General features: G+C 59.6%; 2 protein-coding genes across 12 annotated transcripts in view; one reads left to right on the plus strand and one right to left on the minus strand.

Annotated features, from left to right (window-relative positions):
- The window catches only part of LOC120497594 (myomegalin-like), a 28886-nt gene extending 22326 nt beyond the window's left edge, over positions 1 to 6560 (plus strand). For 4 of the 8 annotated variants that reach the window (XM_039699309.1, XM_039699302.1, XM_039699303.1 and 1 more), the window contains 18 exons: positions 91 to 259; positions 380 to 496; positions 576 to 1050; positions 1285 to 1520; positions 1736 to 1787; positions 2059 to 2276; positions 2437 to 2631; positions 3187 to 3411; positions 3566 to 3697; positions 3795 to 3914; positions 4003 to 4180; positions 4262 to 4386; positions 4586 to 4711; positions 4845 to 5017; positions 5264 to 5407; positions 5483 to 5621; positions 5722 to 5768; positions 5996 to 6560. In XM_039699309.1, the coding sequence (XP_039555243.1) occupies positions 91 to 259; positions 380 to 496; positions 576 to 1050; positions 1285 to 1520; positions 1736 to 1787; positions 2059 to 2276; positions 2437 to 2631; positions 3187 to 3411; positions 3566 to 3697; positions 3795 to 3914; positions 4003 to 4180; positions 4262 to 4386; positions 4586 to 4711; positions 4845 to 5017; positions 5264 to 5407; positions 5483 to 5621; positions 5722 to 5768; positions 5996 to 6028 (2904 nt within the window). In that variant the 3' untranslated portion in view covers positions 6029 to 6560. The remainder of the gene's footprint in view (positions 1 to 90; positions 260 to 379; positions 497 to 575; positions 1051 to 1284; positions 1521 to 1735; positions 1788 to 2058; positions 2277 to 2436; positions 2632 to 3186; positions 3412 to 3565; positions 3698 to 3794; positions 3915 to 4002; positions 4181 to 4261; positions 4387 to 4585; positions 4712 to 4844; positions 5018 to 5263; positions 5408 to 5482; positions 5622 to 5721; positions 5769 to 5995) is intronic. The other 4 variants (XM_039699310.1, XM_039699304.1, XM_039699307.1 and 1 more) reach the window with 3 other exon arrangements.
- A 184-nt stretch (positions 6561 to 6744) lies between these two features.
- On the minus strand, positions 6745 to 13235 carry PRKAB2 (protein kinase AMP-activated non-catalytic subunit beta 2). Of its 4 annotated transcripts, none has more exons than XM_039699311.1 (8): positions 13045 to 13235; positions 11646 to 11823; positions 11245 to 11411; positions 10308 to 10401; positions 9627 to 9747; positions 8321 to 8454; positions 7978 to 8046; positions 6745 to 7629 (listed from the first exon to the last, which is right to left on the minus strand). In XM_039699311.1, the coding sequence occupies exons 2-8, from the start codon at positions 11805 to 11807 to the stop codon at positions 7552 to 7554; spliced, it is 825 nt and encodes a 274-aa protein (XP_039555245.1). In that variant the 5' UTR covers positions 11808 to 11823; positions 13045 to 13235; the 3' UTR covers positions 6745 to 7551. The 4 variants fall into 4 exon arrangements, with proteins under 4 accessions (XP_039555245.1, XP_039555248.1, XP_039555247.1 ...); XM_039699314.1 differs by having other exon boundaries at positions 9633 to 9747; positions 13045 to 13234; XM_039699313.1 differs by lacking the exon at positions 13045 to 13235 and adding an exon at positions 12736 to 13005.
- Positions 13236 to 13302: the final 67 nt, after the last annotated feature.

A 13302-nucleotide genomic window follows, 5' to 3' on the forward strand; every position in this document is an offset into this window, starting at 1 on the left:
TAAGTGCACAGGGAACCGGGATGGAGATGAAAATAGAGATGGGCATGAGGGTGGAAATGAGGAGCTGATGGTCCATCTTCCCTCCGGCAGGTGGAGAGCTCGGCTCCCGGCGGGGGCTGGCCAGGGCTGGGCGCAGAGCTGCACTCCCAGGTGGCACAGGGCCAAAGGCAGTGCCAGGAGCTGCAGGACAAGCTCGCTGCCTCGGAGGCCACAGTGCGGGCACAGGCTGAGCAGCTGCAGAAATACCATGTCCTGCTCCGTGAGTTAAAAGCCAGGGTGGGGTGGGGATGTGTTCTGAGCCCTGTGCACCGTGCTGTGCATGGGGCAGGGGTGGTGAATCCTGCCCGGGGGCCCCTGAGCTGATGATGCTGCCCAGCAGGTGAACCTCAGACACAGCAGCTCAGCAAGCAAGTGCAGGTGGACTTCCAGGACCTGGGCTATGAGACCTGTGGGCGCAGTGAGACCGAGGCTGACCGTGATGAGACCACCAGCCCTGGTAAGGAGAGCCAGGCTTCCAGGGATCCCTGTGCTCTGCCCCCCTGGCACAGAGAAGTGACACACTGTGCTCTCTGCAGAGTGCGAGGAGCCAGATGTGTTCAGTGAGACCAGCCTGGGTGAGGAGCTGGGGTCCCCATACCAGCCAGGGATGTCCAGAGTGGGCAAAACTGCCCAGAAAACCATGGCCCTGGAGGATGTGGAGGCCCTGCACCAGCACATCCAGGACCTCAAGGCCCAGCTGCTCAACGCCAACAAGGTGATCCAGAGCCTGCAGCGCCGTGCCCGCTCCATCTCTGTCACCAGTGGCTACACCTCGGGCACGGAGCGGCCCCTGCCGGCTCCCAAGGCCTTGGCGTCCCCAGCCCACAGCCTGACGGACGAGGACGAGGGCTGGCAGTCGGATGGCCACGGCACGCTGTGCCCCCCCGCCCTGCGGGCACACCGCGACCTGCAGAGCCTGGTGCACCGCGTCGCCCTGCTCGAGGCACAGCTGCCCGCGGCCAAGCATGCAGCCACCTTGCCCAAGGAGCTGCAGTCTGCCACTTGGCCAGGGTACGGCCCCGGGGGCTGGGAGCAGATGGGGAGATACGGGGATTTCCAGGAGTTGCCCGAGGCTGGTGGCTCCTCGTGGCATGGTTTCCCTGCAGGCAGGCTCCTGGGGTGTTTGTGTGGTGGGGCAGAGTTTGTGTGGATGATGCACAGACTCTCTCCATGGCACTTCATCCCCGCTGTGTTCTCAGTGAGTCTGGCTGCCCTGTGAACACTGTGCTTGCCCATCTCTCCTAGGAAATACAACTCCTTGATCCAGGCACAGGCTCGGGAGCTCTCCCACCTGCGGCAGATGCTGCGGGAGGGCCGCGGGGTGAGCCGCAGCCTGGCCCAGCACCTGCGGGATGCCCTGCGCTCCTTCGAGGACCTCCTTCGGGGCACTGACATCGACTACTACCTGGGCCAGGGCTTTCGGGAGCAGCTGGCCCAGGGCAGGCACCTGGCTGAGAGGCTCAGCGACAAGCTGGGCACCAGTAAGCACCTCCAGGGGGGCAGTGGGGCTGGGTGTCATGGGTGTGTGATGGGTCAGGAAGGGATGCTTTGATGGGTGAAGAGCAGGAGACACTCTCACATCATGGGCTGTGTGGGTACCTGCTCTGGTTTGTGCTGTCCTGTCCTGCTCTGTGTGGGACCAGGCATCCTGGGGCATGGAGACACTGACTGGCTCTTCTCTGGCTTGCTTTTTCAGGAGATCGACAAGATGGGGAGGACAAAACCAGTCATGAGCTCCTGGCACAGAGGTACCTGTTCCCAAGGAAGGGTGTGTGGGATGTGTTGGCACGGGCATCCTGAGGTCTATCACAGCTGTTGGGGTGGGGGGCCAGGGTGCCCTTGGGGTCTCTGCCTCAGGTGGATGTCCTGGGGCTGCCTCTGCTCTGGGGATGGCAAGCCCCACGGGCACTCTGTGTCTCTGAGCAGCCTTGCATCACTAGTGGGACATGGCACGTGGGGGATCGTAGGAAAGGGCTGTGCGGGATGGAGGTGAGACCGAGTGATGGGCCCCCTCCGCAGGCTCAGCCGGGAACTCCAGGAGAAGGAGAAGGTGATTGAGAGCCTGGAGGTGAAGCTGCAAGAGCGCTCTGAGTCCCCGGGCAGCAGCTGCCCACCCTCGGAGTCATCCCACTCTGCCAGCAGCTCATCCTTCAGCTCCGAGGGGCTGGAGCCCTGCTCCGATGGGGATGCGGCCAGCGAGTACAGCCAGTGCCACGAGGAGCCTGTCCAACATGCAGGTACCACACGGTGACCAGGGGTCACAACTGCAGCTCCTCTGGACAGGGACTTGTCTTCTTGGGGTGTGCCAGGGTCCCCAGAGCACCAGGGAGGAGGGGTCTCTGCCAGGCTGAGCCAGAGCCACTGTGACACCTCTCTCCATCTCTCTCCTGTCTCTAGGCCTTCACTTTGACTCCTTGTCCAAACCCGTTAGTGCTCCCCTGCCTGCCCTGGCCCCCGGGCTGTCTCCCTTCCTCCCTGCCGGGGCCCCTCCTCCTGCGGCCCCACCGCTCCTGGGCTGCTGCGGGAATTCTGTCTGCTCCCTGGCTGAGGCACAGCAGGAACTGCAGGTGCTCCGGAGGCAACTGGGAGAAAGTGAGCACACTGCCTCTTGGCTTGGGTTTGGTCCTGCCCACCCTGCATGCTGTGCTGTGACACGCCATACCCCGCCCTCTCCGACCTGCATGTCCCGCCCTTGATCTTCCTCTTCTCAGGGCTATGGCTTTGAGGTTGGGTCCCACTGCTCTGGCTGGGGGATGATGGGAATATATGGCTTTCACGTAGAGAGAACCTGGGGGGTTGGAGGGAGGATAAAACCAGTCATGAACACCCCAAGACAGCATTAGCCCTAGGTGTAGACACTGGCATATTCCAGGTTTTCTAGGAAAAGGCTGATTTGGTAAGGTGTTGTGTAGGAGTGGGGCTGAGACCTTCCACCTTGTGTCACATAACCATCAAGTTCTGGGAGAGCCCCTGCTCCTCAGGAGGAATAGGTTTGGTTGGGACACGAGGTCAGTGATGGGGGACACTGGACTGCACTGTTGTGCAGAGCAAGTGGGGGGAAAAATCAGATGGAGGGAGTGTGTTGCCCCGTTCTTCCTACCTGCTCATTGTCCTTCTCTTCCTTCCTGCTTTGTCCTGTGTGTCCAGGTGTGACACTGCCCATGGCACCAGCAAAGCCCACAGTCCCACTGGGCCCCTTTGGAGAGGGCAGCAAAGCCCCAGCACCGTTCTGCCAACACGGAGCCCTGCAGGGCCCAGCGGAGCTCCCTGGGGCCACCGACACCCGCGGCCTCTGGGATGTGCCCCCGCCCGGCCAGCGGCTCTATGGGGGGGCCCTGCCAGCGGGGTACCCCTGTGGCCAGAAGCTGACAGGTATGGTCCATGGTGGAGAGCCCAGGGCCATCCCGCCCGCCTGTGGGGTGCTGGGAGGAGATCCAGCACCACAACAGCTGTGGGACAGGGCTCTGCTATGGAGAGAGGCAGGCACAGCCTTTCCTGCCCTGAGCTGTCTCCCTGGGTGTGGCAGGGGCTGACTTGCTGGAGGAACACCTGGTGGAGATCCGCAACCTGCGCCAGCGCCTGGAGGAGTCCATCTGCACCAACGACCGGCTCCGGGAGCAGCTGGAGCGCCGCCTGGCCTCCACCGGCAAGGGCAGCGGTACGGGGCTGGGGGCCAGGCCTCTGCACATCCCTCTGCTCACCCCGTGCACGGCGGGGCCCTGGGGACAGAGACTCAGCGCTGGTCCCCTCCACAGGATTACCCAGTGAAGTCTATGCCCAGACACCGGAGCTGGGGCTGCAGCTGAGCAGGGAGAACCAGGCTCTGCACGAGGAAAACCGGACCCTGCAGCTCCAACGTGACCACCTTTCCCAAGGCAGGGCTGGCTAGGATCCTGGGGCTGAGTCCCAGAGGGCACCGGCTGGGTGGAGTGGTGCTGACACCTCCGTGCTCTTTGTTCCCAGAGCTGGCACGGGTGCAGGAGACTCTCGTGGCTGCCTGCTCCCGGGCACGGGAAGCTGAAGCAGAGCTGGGCCAGAGGCGTGGGAAGCAGCGGAGGCTGGCAGAGGAGCTCTCCGAGTGCCAAGAGAGCATCCGGCAGCTCCGGGATGAGCGGCATTCTCTGCAGGAGGACAACAACAGGTAAGATTTGGGGCACTGTGGCCTTGGGGCCACAGGACTGGGAGGGATGACTGGCACTGGACCCATGTGTCACCTCTGCAGGCTGCAGCACTCAGTGACGCTCCTGCAGCAGCAGAGTGAGGAGCAGCGCCTGCTCCTGCAGACCCTGCGTGCGGAACTGCACGTCTACGAGAGCCTCCCTGGCCCCTCTGCTGAGACACGAGCAGGTATGGGACCCATGTGTGGCATCCCTGCCCAGCTCCTGCCATTGCGGGGCCTGGCCCCTCTGCAACCCTTGGGTGGTCCCAGACACTTCTCCTGGGGCAGCAGGTTGCACCCAGTGGCCCTGCTGGCAGGTAGAGAGGGAGGGAGGGACGGAGGGCAGGACCCCAGCAGCCACAGGCAAGGAGCTACATCTACCTACAGGGGCTCAGATATTTCTTGTTCCAGGCTGCTTCCCATCTCCTCCAGTGCGCGATGTTGGCACTAACTCAGCAGCTCCCCTCCTCTCCCCAGTGCCCTCCGGCACGTCGGTGCTCCGACGGATGGACGGTGGGTTCTGCTGAACTCGTGGCAGCACCCTTGCTGAGCAAGACTGGAGAGCTCAGAGCAGAGCCAAGGGCCCGGGATGGGGCAGGGTGGGTCACGAGGGGAGTGGTCCTCACTAACCCGGCTTGCTCCGCAGACATGCTCCTGAGGAAGAGCGAGGGACTGACGGGGGCTCACGTCGTCGGCCGCCTGGACACGTACCGAGCCCTGGAGCAGCACATCGTGGAGGGAAAGGCCTTGGCCCGGGAGCTGATGTGTCTCACACGCCCAGCACTCGGGCTGCCCAGCTGCCCGCTCCCGGGAAAGGAGGTAAAGGGCGGGCAGGACGGGGCAGGCAGCAGCTGGGGGCCAGATCCTCAGTGCACCGTGCATTACGTGGCACCCGAGCCCAGACCCAACCCCGAGCGCTGCAGGGGCAGCTGGAGGCAGGGAGCCTCCAGCCCAGGGAATGCTGCTGGCACTGCCCTGCTGCGCCGGGCTGAGCACGGCCGCTCCCCGGGTGCGGCAGGATGGGGGAGCCCCAGCAGCGCCTGCTCCCGCACCCTTCTCCCGCAGGCCCGGGGCTGGACGGGCACGGGGCAGGGCCATCTGTGGGGCAGCGCCAGCACCCTGCACGGCATCCTGGAGGAGTGCGTGTCTCTCCTCACCGCCTTCTGGAGCACCGTGCTGCCCGTGAGCCCTGCCCAGCACCAGGGCAAGGTGAGCAGGGGCTGGGGGCCGGCAGGGCACTGGGGCCGGGTGCTCACTGCTCCTCATCCCTGTTCCCTGTCCCAGGAGCAGGCGCTCCAGGGCGAGATCGCGGCGCTGCGGGCCCGTCTCTCCGAGAGGGAGGATGCTCTGCAGAGCACGGCCAGGCGGCTGCGCAGCACAGCGCAGCTCAAGGACAGCATGGAGCAGTTCATCGTCAGCCAGCGTACGTGCTCGGGTGGCACGGCCGAGCTGGCCTGGTCCCACGTGCCCCACGTGGTTCCGTAGCACAGGGACCTCACTGACCCCGTCTCTCTCTCCTGCAGTGACCAGGACCCACAATGTGCTGCGCAAGGCCAGGACAAACCTGGAGGTGAGTTTGCCCTGACAGCCAGGGGTGGGTGTCCCGGTCCTGATGCCCTGGGGATGGACACAGATGGCACACACCCTGTGGTGGCTGTCGTGGAGTGCTGAGGACTAGCTGGGTGAAGTGTGGGGGGACACTGGGACACATTTGCCTTTTCTGTCCTCAGCTATCATGTCCATGTCCCCACGGCACAGTAGTGCTCTTCCTTATTGCCACGTGTCATCTCTTGCCAGGTGAAGGCCCAGCAGGCCCTGCCTGTTGCGTGAGCCCCGTGCAGGGCAAGGAGCAATGGCCAGCATGGAAGAGCCCACTGGCTGCTGAGCCGAGCCGTAGCAGAGGGCTGGAGTGGACCCTGTCCCTGCTGCTCTGAAGGCCAGGGTGAAAGGGGTCTGGGGCATCCAGTGCTACGCAGTTAGTGGGTTTGGGCTGCTGTGGTGGTTGTGTGCCCTCCACCAGCCTTTGCTTGGCATGGCAGCAGCAGCTGCTGGCTTGGCCATTGTCTGGCCCATGCTTCAGCACTTGCTCCCTTCCCCCCTCAGTGCTCAGAGTGGGCTGACACAGCCCCCATGCTGAGCACACCTTGCCCCAGGACCTGGTCCCCTCTGTAACCCTGCTGAGTCCCCGTCCCTGCTTGTGGATGTGTATATGTACATAGACAGAGGTATTGGAAATGCGTTTTGGGGACTCCGCACATGTCGGGGCCCCAGCGCAGGAGGAAGATGTAAGAAATGCCATATTCTGTTCAGTGGCTGAAGAGTCCCCAATAAAGGTTTCCCTTGGGTTGTGGTGTTTCTGGCATGCCTGTCTCTGCAGCTGTGCTGCCCCTCCCCAAACCACCTGCAGCACAGGGTGCCAAAGCCCCAGCTGTGCCCAGGGGGTGGCTCTGAGCCCTACCCTAACCACCCAAGGGCAGCTCTGTGCCACACTGGGTGCTCCCTTTCCTCCTCTTGTAGACCCTCTCTCCAACACCAGGCAAGCAGCACCGAGAACAATAAATACTGTAATAAATAGAGAACCCCCTGTCCCATGGCACTGCTGCGGCAGCAGGCGGCGCAGCCGGGGTCCTGGAGTGCCTGCCCGGCTCTGCTTTTCCAGGGCATGTGCCACTGCCCCTCTGGCTGTGACAAAGTCAGCCCTGTCCCACAGCAGCAGCTGATGTTGGGGACAGGGCGTTGCAGTCCTCGATGGTGCTCTCACAGCAGCAGGTAAGAGTGGCTGTGTCCAGATGTACTGTCCATCATGCTGGATCGACGCTGAACCTCGCAGAGGTTCAAAAAAGCTGGGGTGGCAGCCCCACAGCCAGGGCTGTGGAACAGGGGGCAGGTGTCAGGCTGGAGTGTCACAGAGCCCCTAGCAGACAAGGTGCCCTTGGAGATTCAGCACCAGGGCAGCAGCACAAGCTTCAGAAGAACAGGATGTGTGCCTGGAGCCTGGACTGGGTGCAGTGCCAGGACCACCTTGAGGCCCTCACAGGCTGGAGGAGACAGGCAGGGTGAAGCCCTTTTTGTGTTGGGCGTGAGGAAGGGCTGTTCTGGTGAGCAGCAAAGTGGTCCCAGAGACTCACAGAAGCCAAGGGAAGCTGCAGGTGGGTGGAAACCAAGGGCTGAACCACACCGGTAGGATGGGACAGCGTCACAGGCCCCAGTGGCCCTGAGCTTGTTGCCAGGGCCCGTGTCCCTGCCAGGCTGGAGGCTGGAGCCAGTGGCCAGTTGTCACACAGTCCCGTGGCCCAGTGTGTGCAGACAAGCGGCATTTGGTGTCCTGCGTGGGGAGCGCGTGAGGCCCCAGCTCAGATGGGCTTGTACAGCAGTGTGGTGACGTACTTCTTCTTGTAGCGGTGCGTGGCACTGAGCACCATCACGCCATCCTGAGGGAGACAGCGTCAGCATGTGGGGCCAGGCAACCCTGGGGCTCAGGGAGCTGCCCCAGCCTGTCCCTGCTGTCCCCAGTGCCCCAGCCAGTACAATACACAACAGGGCAGAGGGCAGAGCAAGCGCAGGGTCTGATACATGCTTAGCTCCCCCACGCCGAGGGAGGCAGCTGAAGGGAATTGTCAGGAAGTCACACCCTCTGCCCCCGTGTGTGCCACCCCTCACCAGGCAGCCAGCTCTCATCTCCACCCCCCGGCTGAGCAGGTTCTGCTCCCTGCAGGTGCTGCAGGCTCCTGGGAGCCACAGCAGCTCCTCACCAGCAGCCTTGCAGGACCTGCGCTTACCTTGATGGAGAGCGCGTAGAGGTGGTTGAGCATGACGTGGTTGGGCTCGGGCAGCAGCGCTGGGTCACACTAGGAGGAGAGGAGTGTCACAGGGGGGCAGCAGAGCCCTGACCCCCCCGACGCTGCCAGCACAGGGAGCTGCTGTCTCAGGCAGCTGGAGCTGCCACTGCCTCTGGCTGTTCTGAACAGCAACAGAGCTCAGCTAAGCACCAGAGGCCAAATCCGTGTGGCAAATGGGTAAAGTGATGCTTTTCCTAGGAAACAGACCCCAGGCTCCCTGCAGACAGGACTCCCTTTCTGACCCCAGCGTGGCTCTCTCAGTGGGCAGTACGCTGGTACACACCGAGATGTTGGTGTCCTTGTTGAGGATGACCTGCAGGAGGTGAGGCGGGAGGATGGGTGGGGATTTGAAGCGCTCCTCGGGCCGGTACACGTACATCTCCTGGCCATAAGGTCCCGGTGGGGAGCTGGACAAATCTAGAGAGAAGACAAAGGCACAGACATGAAATGACTGAAGCAGGATGGGCGAGCATAGAGCAGCTCCTAAGAAGCTGAGAAGATCTCAGCAAGGTCTTTCAAGCACAAACATCCTCCACAAGCCACGGGCAGGGATCTATTCTATAGCAACAAGTCAGCCTTTTCACAGCAGAAAAAGCAGTTGGGCGAGCCCAGGCAATTCCAAGCAGGGCTGTAAGCTGGTACATGCACTGACAGAACACAGGCACCCCGTGCTACCCATCACAAGACCCCTCAAGCACAGCTCTCAGCTCAGCCAGGTCCCTCTCCCTGCAGGAAGCAGCTGGCTTGCTCCAGAGCTGTGCCTTCAGCAGCAGGGGCACAGGGAGCAGCTGGCTCTAGGGGCTGCCTGATGAGGAGGTCCAGGGAAGGCAAACAGGAACTCTACACTGAGCAGCTGTTCCAAACATGGGAGAGACCTCGGGAGCTCGTGCTGGACTCCAGCATCTCCCAGACACATCTGATCTGAACCTTTGGGAACAGCCAGCCCCAGAAGGGCTCCATCTCCTTGGGCTGCTGCTGCTTGCTGGCTTCTCTCCAGCAGTGTCTCTTGCCCAGGCTGGGAAAGGACATGGAGCTGAGCTGTACCTGAGACGGGGCTGTACCAGGGACAGACGGACAGAACACGACTGAGCTTCCTGCCAGCATTTCACACTGAGCCAGCACCACCAGTGCTGTGTGGTAACCTAACCTGCTGCTGTAACACAAGCAGACAGGGAGGTTTGCAATGTGCTAGTCCTGGTACAAATTACCTTGGCATGAAAACCAAGAGCAGCTGCTGAAAATAAACTGGATCCTGCTATCACCTAGCTTGCACCCTGGATCAGATGACTTACAGTTGACCAGACAGAAAGGGCTGATGTTCCTGGCATTTCCCAGTCCGAAATGGCTCCCTCAGCCACGCACTGCAGCAGCTCTGCTCTGGGATGGTGCTAGCACAGAACAAGTTACACCAAGATAGCCCCTCCAGAGGGACGAGGCCTCAGCTGTGGGCTGAGGAGGACACGCTGCCCAACACTGCTCACCCCCAGTGAAGGCCCACGCCTCTGCCCAGGGTGCACCCAGAGCAGCGAGTCTCGGAGCAGAGGAGGTGGAAAATAGCACATGCAAAGCTGTAATGCCACAAAACTCACCCCGACCTGAGGTTTCTGAGCTTTCCAGGGAATCCACCTTCAACGCGTCAAACACCTCGAAGTCAGACTTCTTGACATGGATGAGGTTGTTTATTGTCCCCATCTGGCTGGTAACCACAGGCTGGAAAGAACTGGGGTAAGAATCTTCCTGTGTTCACCTCCAACTGAGGCACACTCAATGCTTCCTAGATCCTCCCAGCCCAAGCTGTCTTTGCTGCAACACTACCTCTGAGCATAGGTGGCTGGTGTCCCTCTCTGCCCTACACTGCTGTTCACCCTGGGAGGATTTTCCTTTATCACAGGCTCCTACATGACCACCTATTTCCATCCTCCATCCTGCTACATGCCCATGGGTAGGTGTGTTGTCCTTCCCAAGCTGCTCCCACATGATTCAGTTTGGAAGACAACCTGTGAGTGCTGACCTCATGGCCCATCTTCCCATTGCCAATTCTCAGTGGGACTTGAGGGCTTTCTGGCATTTCCCTGCCCTTTCCCAATGCTTCTCCATAAATCATGACTATGTCCAGAGGAACCAGCCTCTGAAATGAGTCAGGGGATGGAGGGGTGCCTTTTGTTTCAGGAGATAGTCTCTGCTCTTCCTGTTCCCCCTCTGCTGCAGTTACATCCTGTCTAGTTCCCTGAAAAAGACAAGATCCGCAGGGATAAAGCTTGGAGCATTACCTCAGAAGGATCATGGACCCACTGGCCATCCACAAAAAATTTGTACTGGTGCTCTCCTTCTGGAAGGTCCAGGATAGCAACGAAATCATTGTGGCTGTGCAGAGAGAACAGATGTGCAACAGCATCAGCCTGTTGATGCTTTGAATGCTGCTCTTCCAAGGGGCCCCAGGAACCAGCACTGCCCAGCCCCTCTACCCCAACACCTTCATCAGGGTTAGGCTTGCTCATCATCAGTGACCCAAGGCACAGCCATAACAGGCACGAGCATTCCAGTGCTCGTTTGAGCATTCCGTGGCTCAAACCCCTGGCAGCCCAGCTGCAAGTGGCAGGCCAGCCCTTCGTGCCCCAAAAAAGTGGATGTGACAGACATCCTCTGCCAGAAAGGCTAAGAAGAACACGTGGGCAAAGCTGCTGCCCTGTGTTGACAAGCAGAACAGGAGCAAGTGGGACAGCTCTGTTTGTCAAATCTGAAATTGAGATAAACTCATTCCAGATTGATTGCTAGAGTCCTTAATGAGCTTCCATGTAAGTCACAGATGTGCTGCAGAACAGCGAGAACATCATTAGGGCAGGAAGATACGTGAGGGACAAACAACTAACACCCACTGGCACCAATACAACTAGGCATGGGGTAATGCTGCAGCCAAGGGAAGAGCTGACAGCTTCCAGAGGACTGCTGCATACCTGGGCAGGGCCCTGCTGCCAGCACTGGCTGCTGTGTGACATCCAGCTGGGCATGCAAAATGGCCCATCCTGTCCTGTCCCTGTTTCACAACTTCCTACTGGCCTGCAGCACCACGCAGGGAAGGAGCTGACTGTGTATTTGCCTCAGACCCACAGCTTGAGTGAGCAGAGAAAAGCCAAGAGAGTAAAGAAAAACCTTCTCTGTACTGGAGCAGACATGAACACAGAGTAAATGACTTGAGGGACTGGCTACCTCTTGATGAGTGGGATCTTGGTGCTCCAGTTGTTGAAGGATCCGGAGATGAAGACCTCCTTGCCTCCATCAGCCCAGCGTATGACAGTTGGACGAGCCTGTTGGGATGGTTTCACTGACTCCTCCAGATCTGGCTGCCATGACACAAACTCCTTGTCCCCAGAAATCTGGGAAAAGAAAACCAGAGAGATGTGACCGAGATACAGAGATAATAGAGAACACATTCAGACAGCTGGTTTCTACACCTGGCCTCCAGCAGGCCACCTGCACATCACACACAGGAGCACCACAGAGCTCCTCCAGGCCCCCAGAGACCCCTCGCATGGCTGGGAACACAGCCCCACACAGGCAGCGTGCTGAGGCTCCGGAGGGCAGGCAGGGAGGGGAGCAGCCAGCCCTACCTTGGAGTCATGGGAGCTGAAAACGCTGGGGTCGTCGGTGCTGCCCACCATGATCTTGTGTGGGTGCTCCTTGGCGGGGTGGGAGGCCCCGGAGCCGTCGGAGCGCTGGGCCTTGGAGCCATGGCGCTCCCCAGACACCCGCTCGCTGGTGGTGTTCCCCATGGCAGCTCAGCAGCCCCTGGGATGGAGACAAAACAACACTGTGCCTTTGCCCACGGTCCTGGCAGCAAGAAGAGGAGCAAAAGAGCCTTCTCCCAAATGTTTTCTGCCAGTGGAGACGAACAGCAATCCTAAAAAAGGCCCCAAGTTCATTTTCACTACCAAGTTTGGGAGCTGAATGGGAATTCAACAAACAAGACAGCTTGACCTAATTATAGCCACATCCTTAAGAACCATCATTCTAGTTAAGCTGGTAATTCTTAAGATCCAAAACCAATACGACTTCACATGTGTCCCACATCAGCCCTTGGCAGTCAACAGAATAGAGCTGATGGGAAAAATAAAGCCAACCTTTATCGGCAAGTGAACTGCCTGGCGTTAACAGAGCCTCTTTCACAGTCCTGCAGTCAGGCTCTACAGACAGCCCAGCAAGAAAACAGCCAGGGACTGAAAGTAGCAGCTGTTTTACAGTCCCCAACAAGTCTCCAAGGGCTCACAGGCAGAAGAGCAGAGCCTTGTGCCTGCAAAGGCGACAGGGAGCATTTAAAGTGTCCGAATGGAATCGCCCAAGCTGGAGCTTGTCCAAGGAGCAGGGCTAATGCTGTGGTGTCTGCAAAAAGCTCAGCTCTCAGCAGCATTCACTTATGATTCACCAGCCAAGTCACCGTGTCAGCTGCAGCACAGCACAGCGAGGAGGACCATTTGTTGTGACCTAGCCAGCACCTGTCCTGCTGTCTGGAGGGACACGGTGAGGGAAGGGCAGCCCTGGCCACCTCAGTGTCCCTCTGCAGCTGGAGACAGGCCCCATCCCCAATCTCACCCAGCTCAGAGAAAGCAACACAGGAGAACTGACCAAGCCATGAACAACTACACACCTTTTAGGATAAACAACAAAGCCACTGCAAACTACACAGGACTCTTCAGGCCTTACCCTCTTTCCAGGAGCCGAGATGGACTGGGGTTTTTGCCCACTTCCAGGTTTATTTTGCAGCTCTCAGCTTACTGCAGAGCAAGCAAGGGGACAGCCAGCCTTGCTTCATGTGCTCACTTGTGACATTTGGAGGTTTGTTTAAAAGATCAAGTTATATGAAGGGCGCCAAGTGAGGCTGCCAGCCAAAGCCAGGCTTTAGAACACTATGGAGCAATTACTACAGTATTTCTTAAATCCTGAGGGCTAAAAGGAAGCTCAAGTGGGCAGCTAAGGCATACCCCCACCCCTCTCAGTTCAGATCAAGTATACCTGAAGATCCAGGTCAAATGAGCTACACCTCTTGCTCTGACATCTTCCCCCTCTGCTGTGCAGAGGCTCAGACAGCTCCTCACAAAAACTGCCCCTGTACCACCAGACCTGCTGTGAGGAGCTTCCTCTCAGTATCTTCACTAAGGCTCCCTCACTTCTCATCTACAGGGAGGAAGGTGGGAAAGGCTGAACTTCCCTTGTAGCAGGACAGACCTGGGAGATACGTGCAGGTGTTAACAGGTGTGAATCCTCCCTTTC

Source organism: Passer montanus, unplaced genomic scaffold (genome assembly GCF_014805655.1).
Source record: "Passer montanus isolate IOZ18808 unplaced genomic scaffold, ASM1480565v1 scaffold131, whole genome shotgun sequence".
In the NCBI taxonomy this organism is placed as follows: Eukaryota; Metazoa; Chordata; class Aves; order Passeriformes; family Passeridae; genus Passer; species Passer montanus.

Bases quoted from the DNA above. Each gene is read 5' to 3' on its own strand.
- PRKAB2 (XM_039699311.1), bottom strand. From the start codon at position 11,807: ATGGGGAACACCACCAGCGAGCGGGTGTCTGGGGAGCGCCATGGCTCC. The intron at 8,455-9,626 runs GTGAGTTTTGTG...TCTTCTCTCTAG, and splicing joins CTCAGAAACCTCAGGTCGGG to ATTTGTCCAGCTCCCCACCG. The intron at 8,047-8,320 runs GTGTGTACCAGC...CTCTCCTCCTAG, and splicing joins ACAAGGACACCAACATCTCG to TGTGACCCAGCGCTGCTGCC.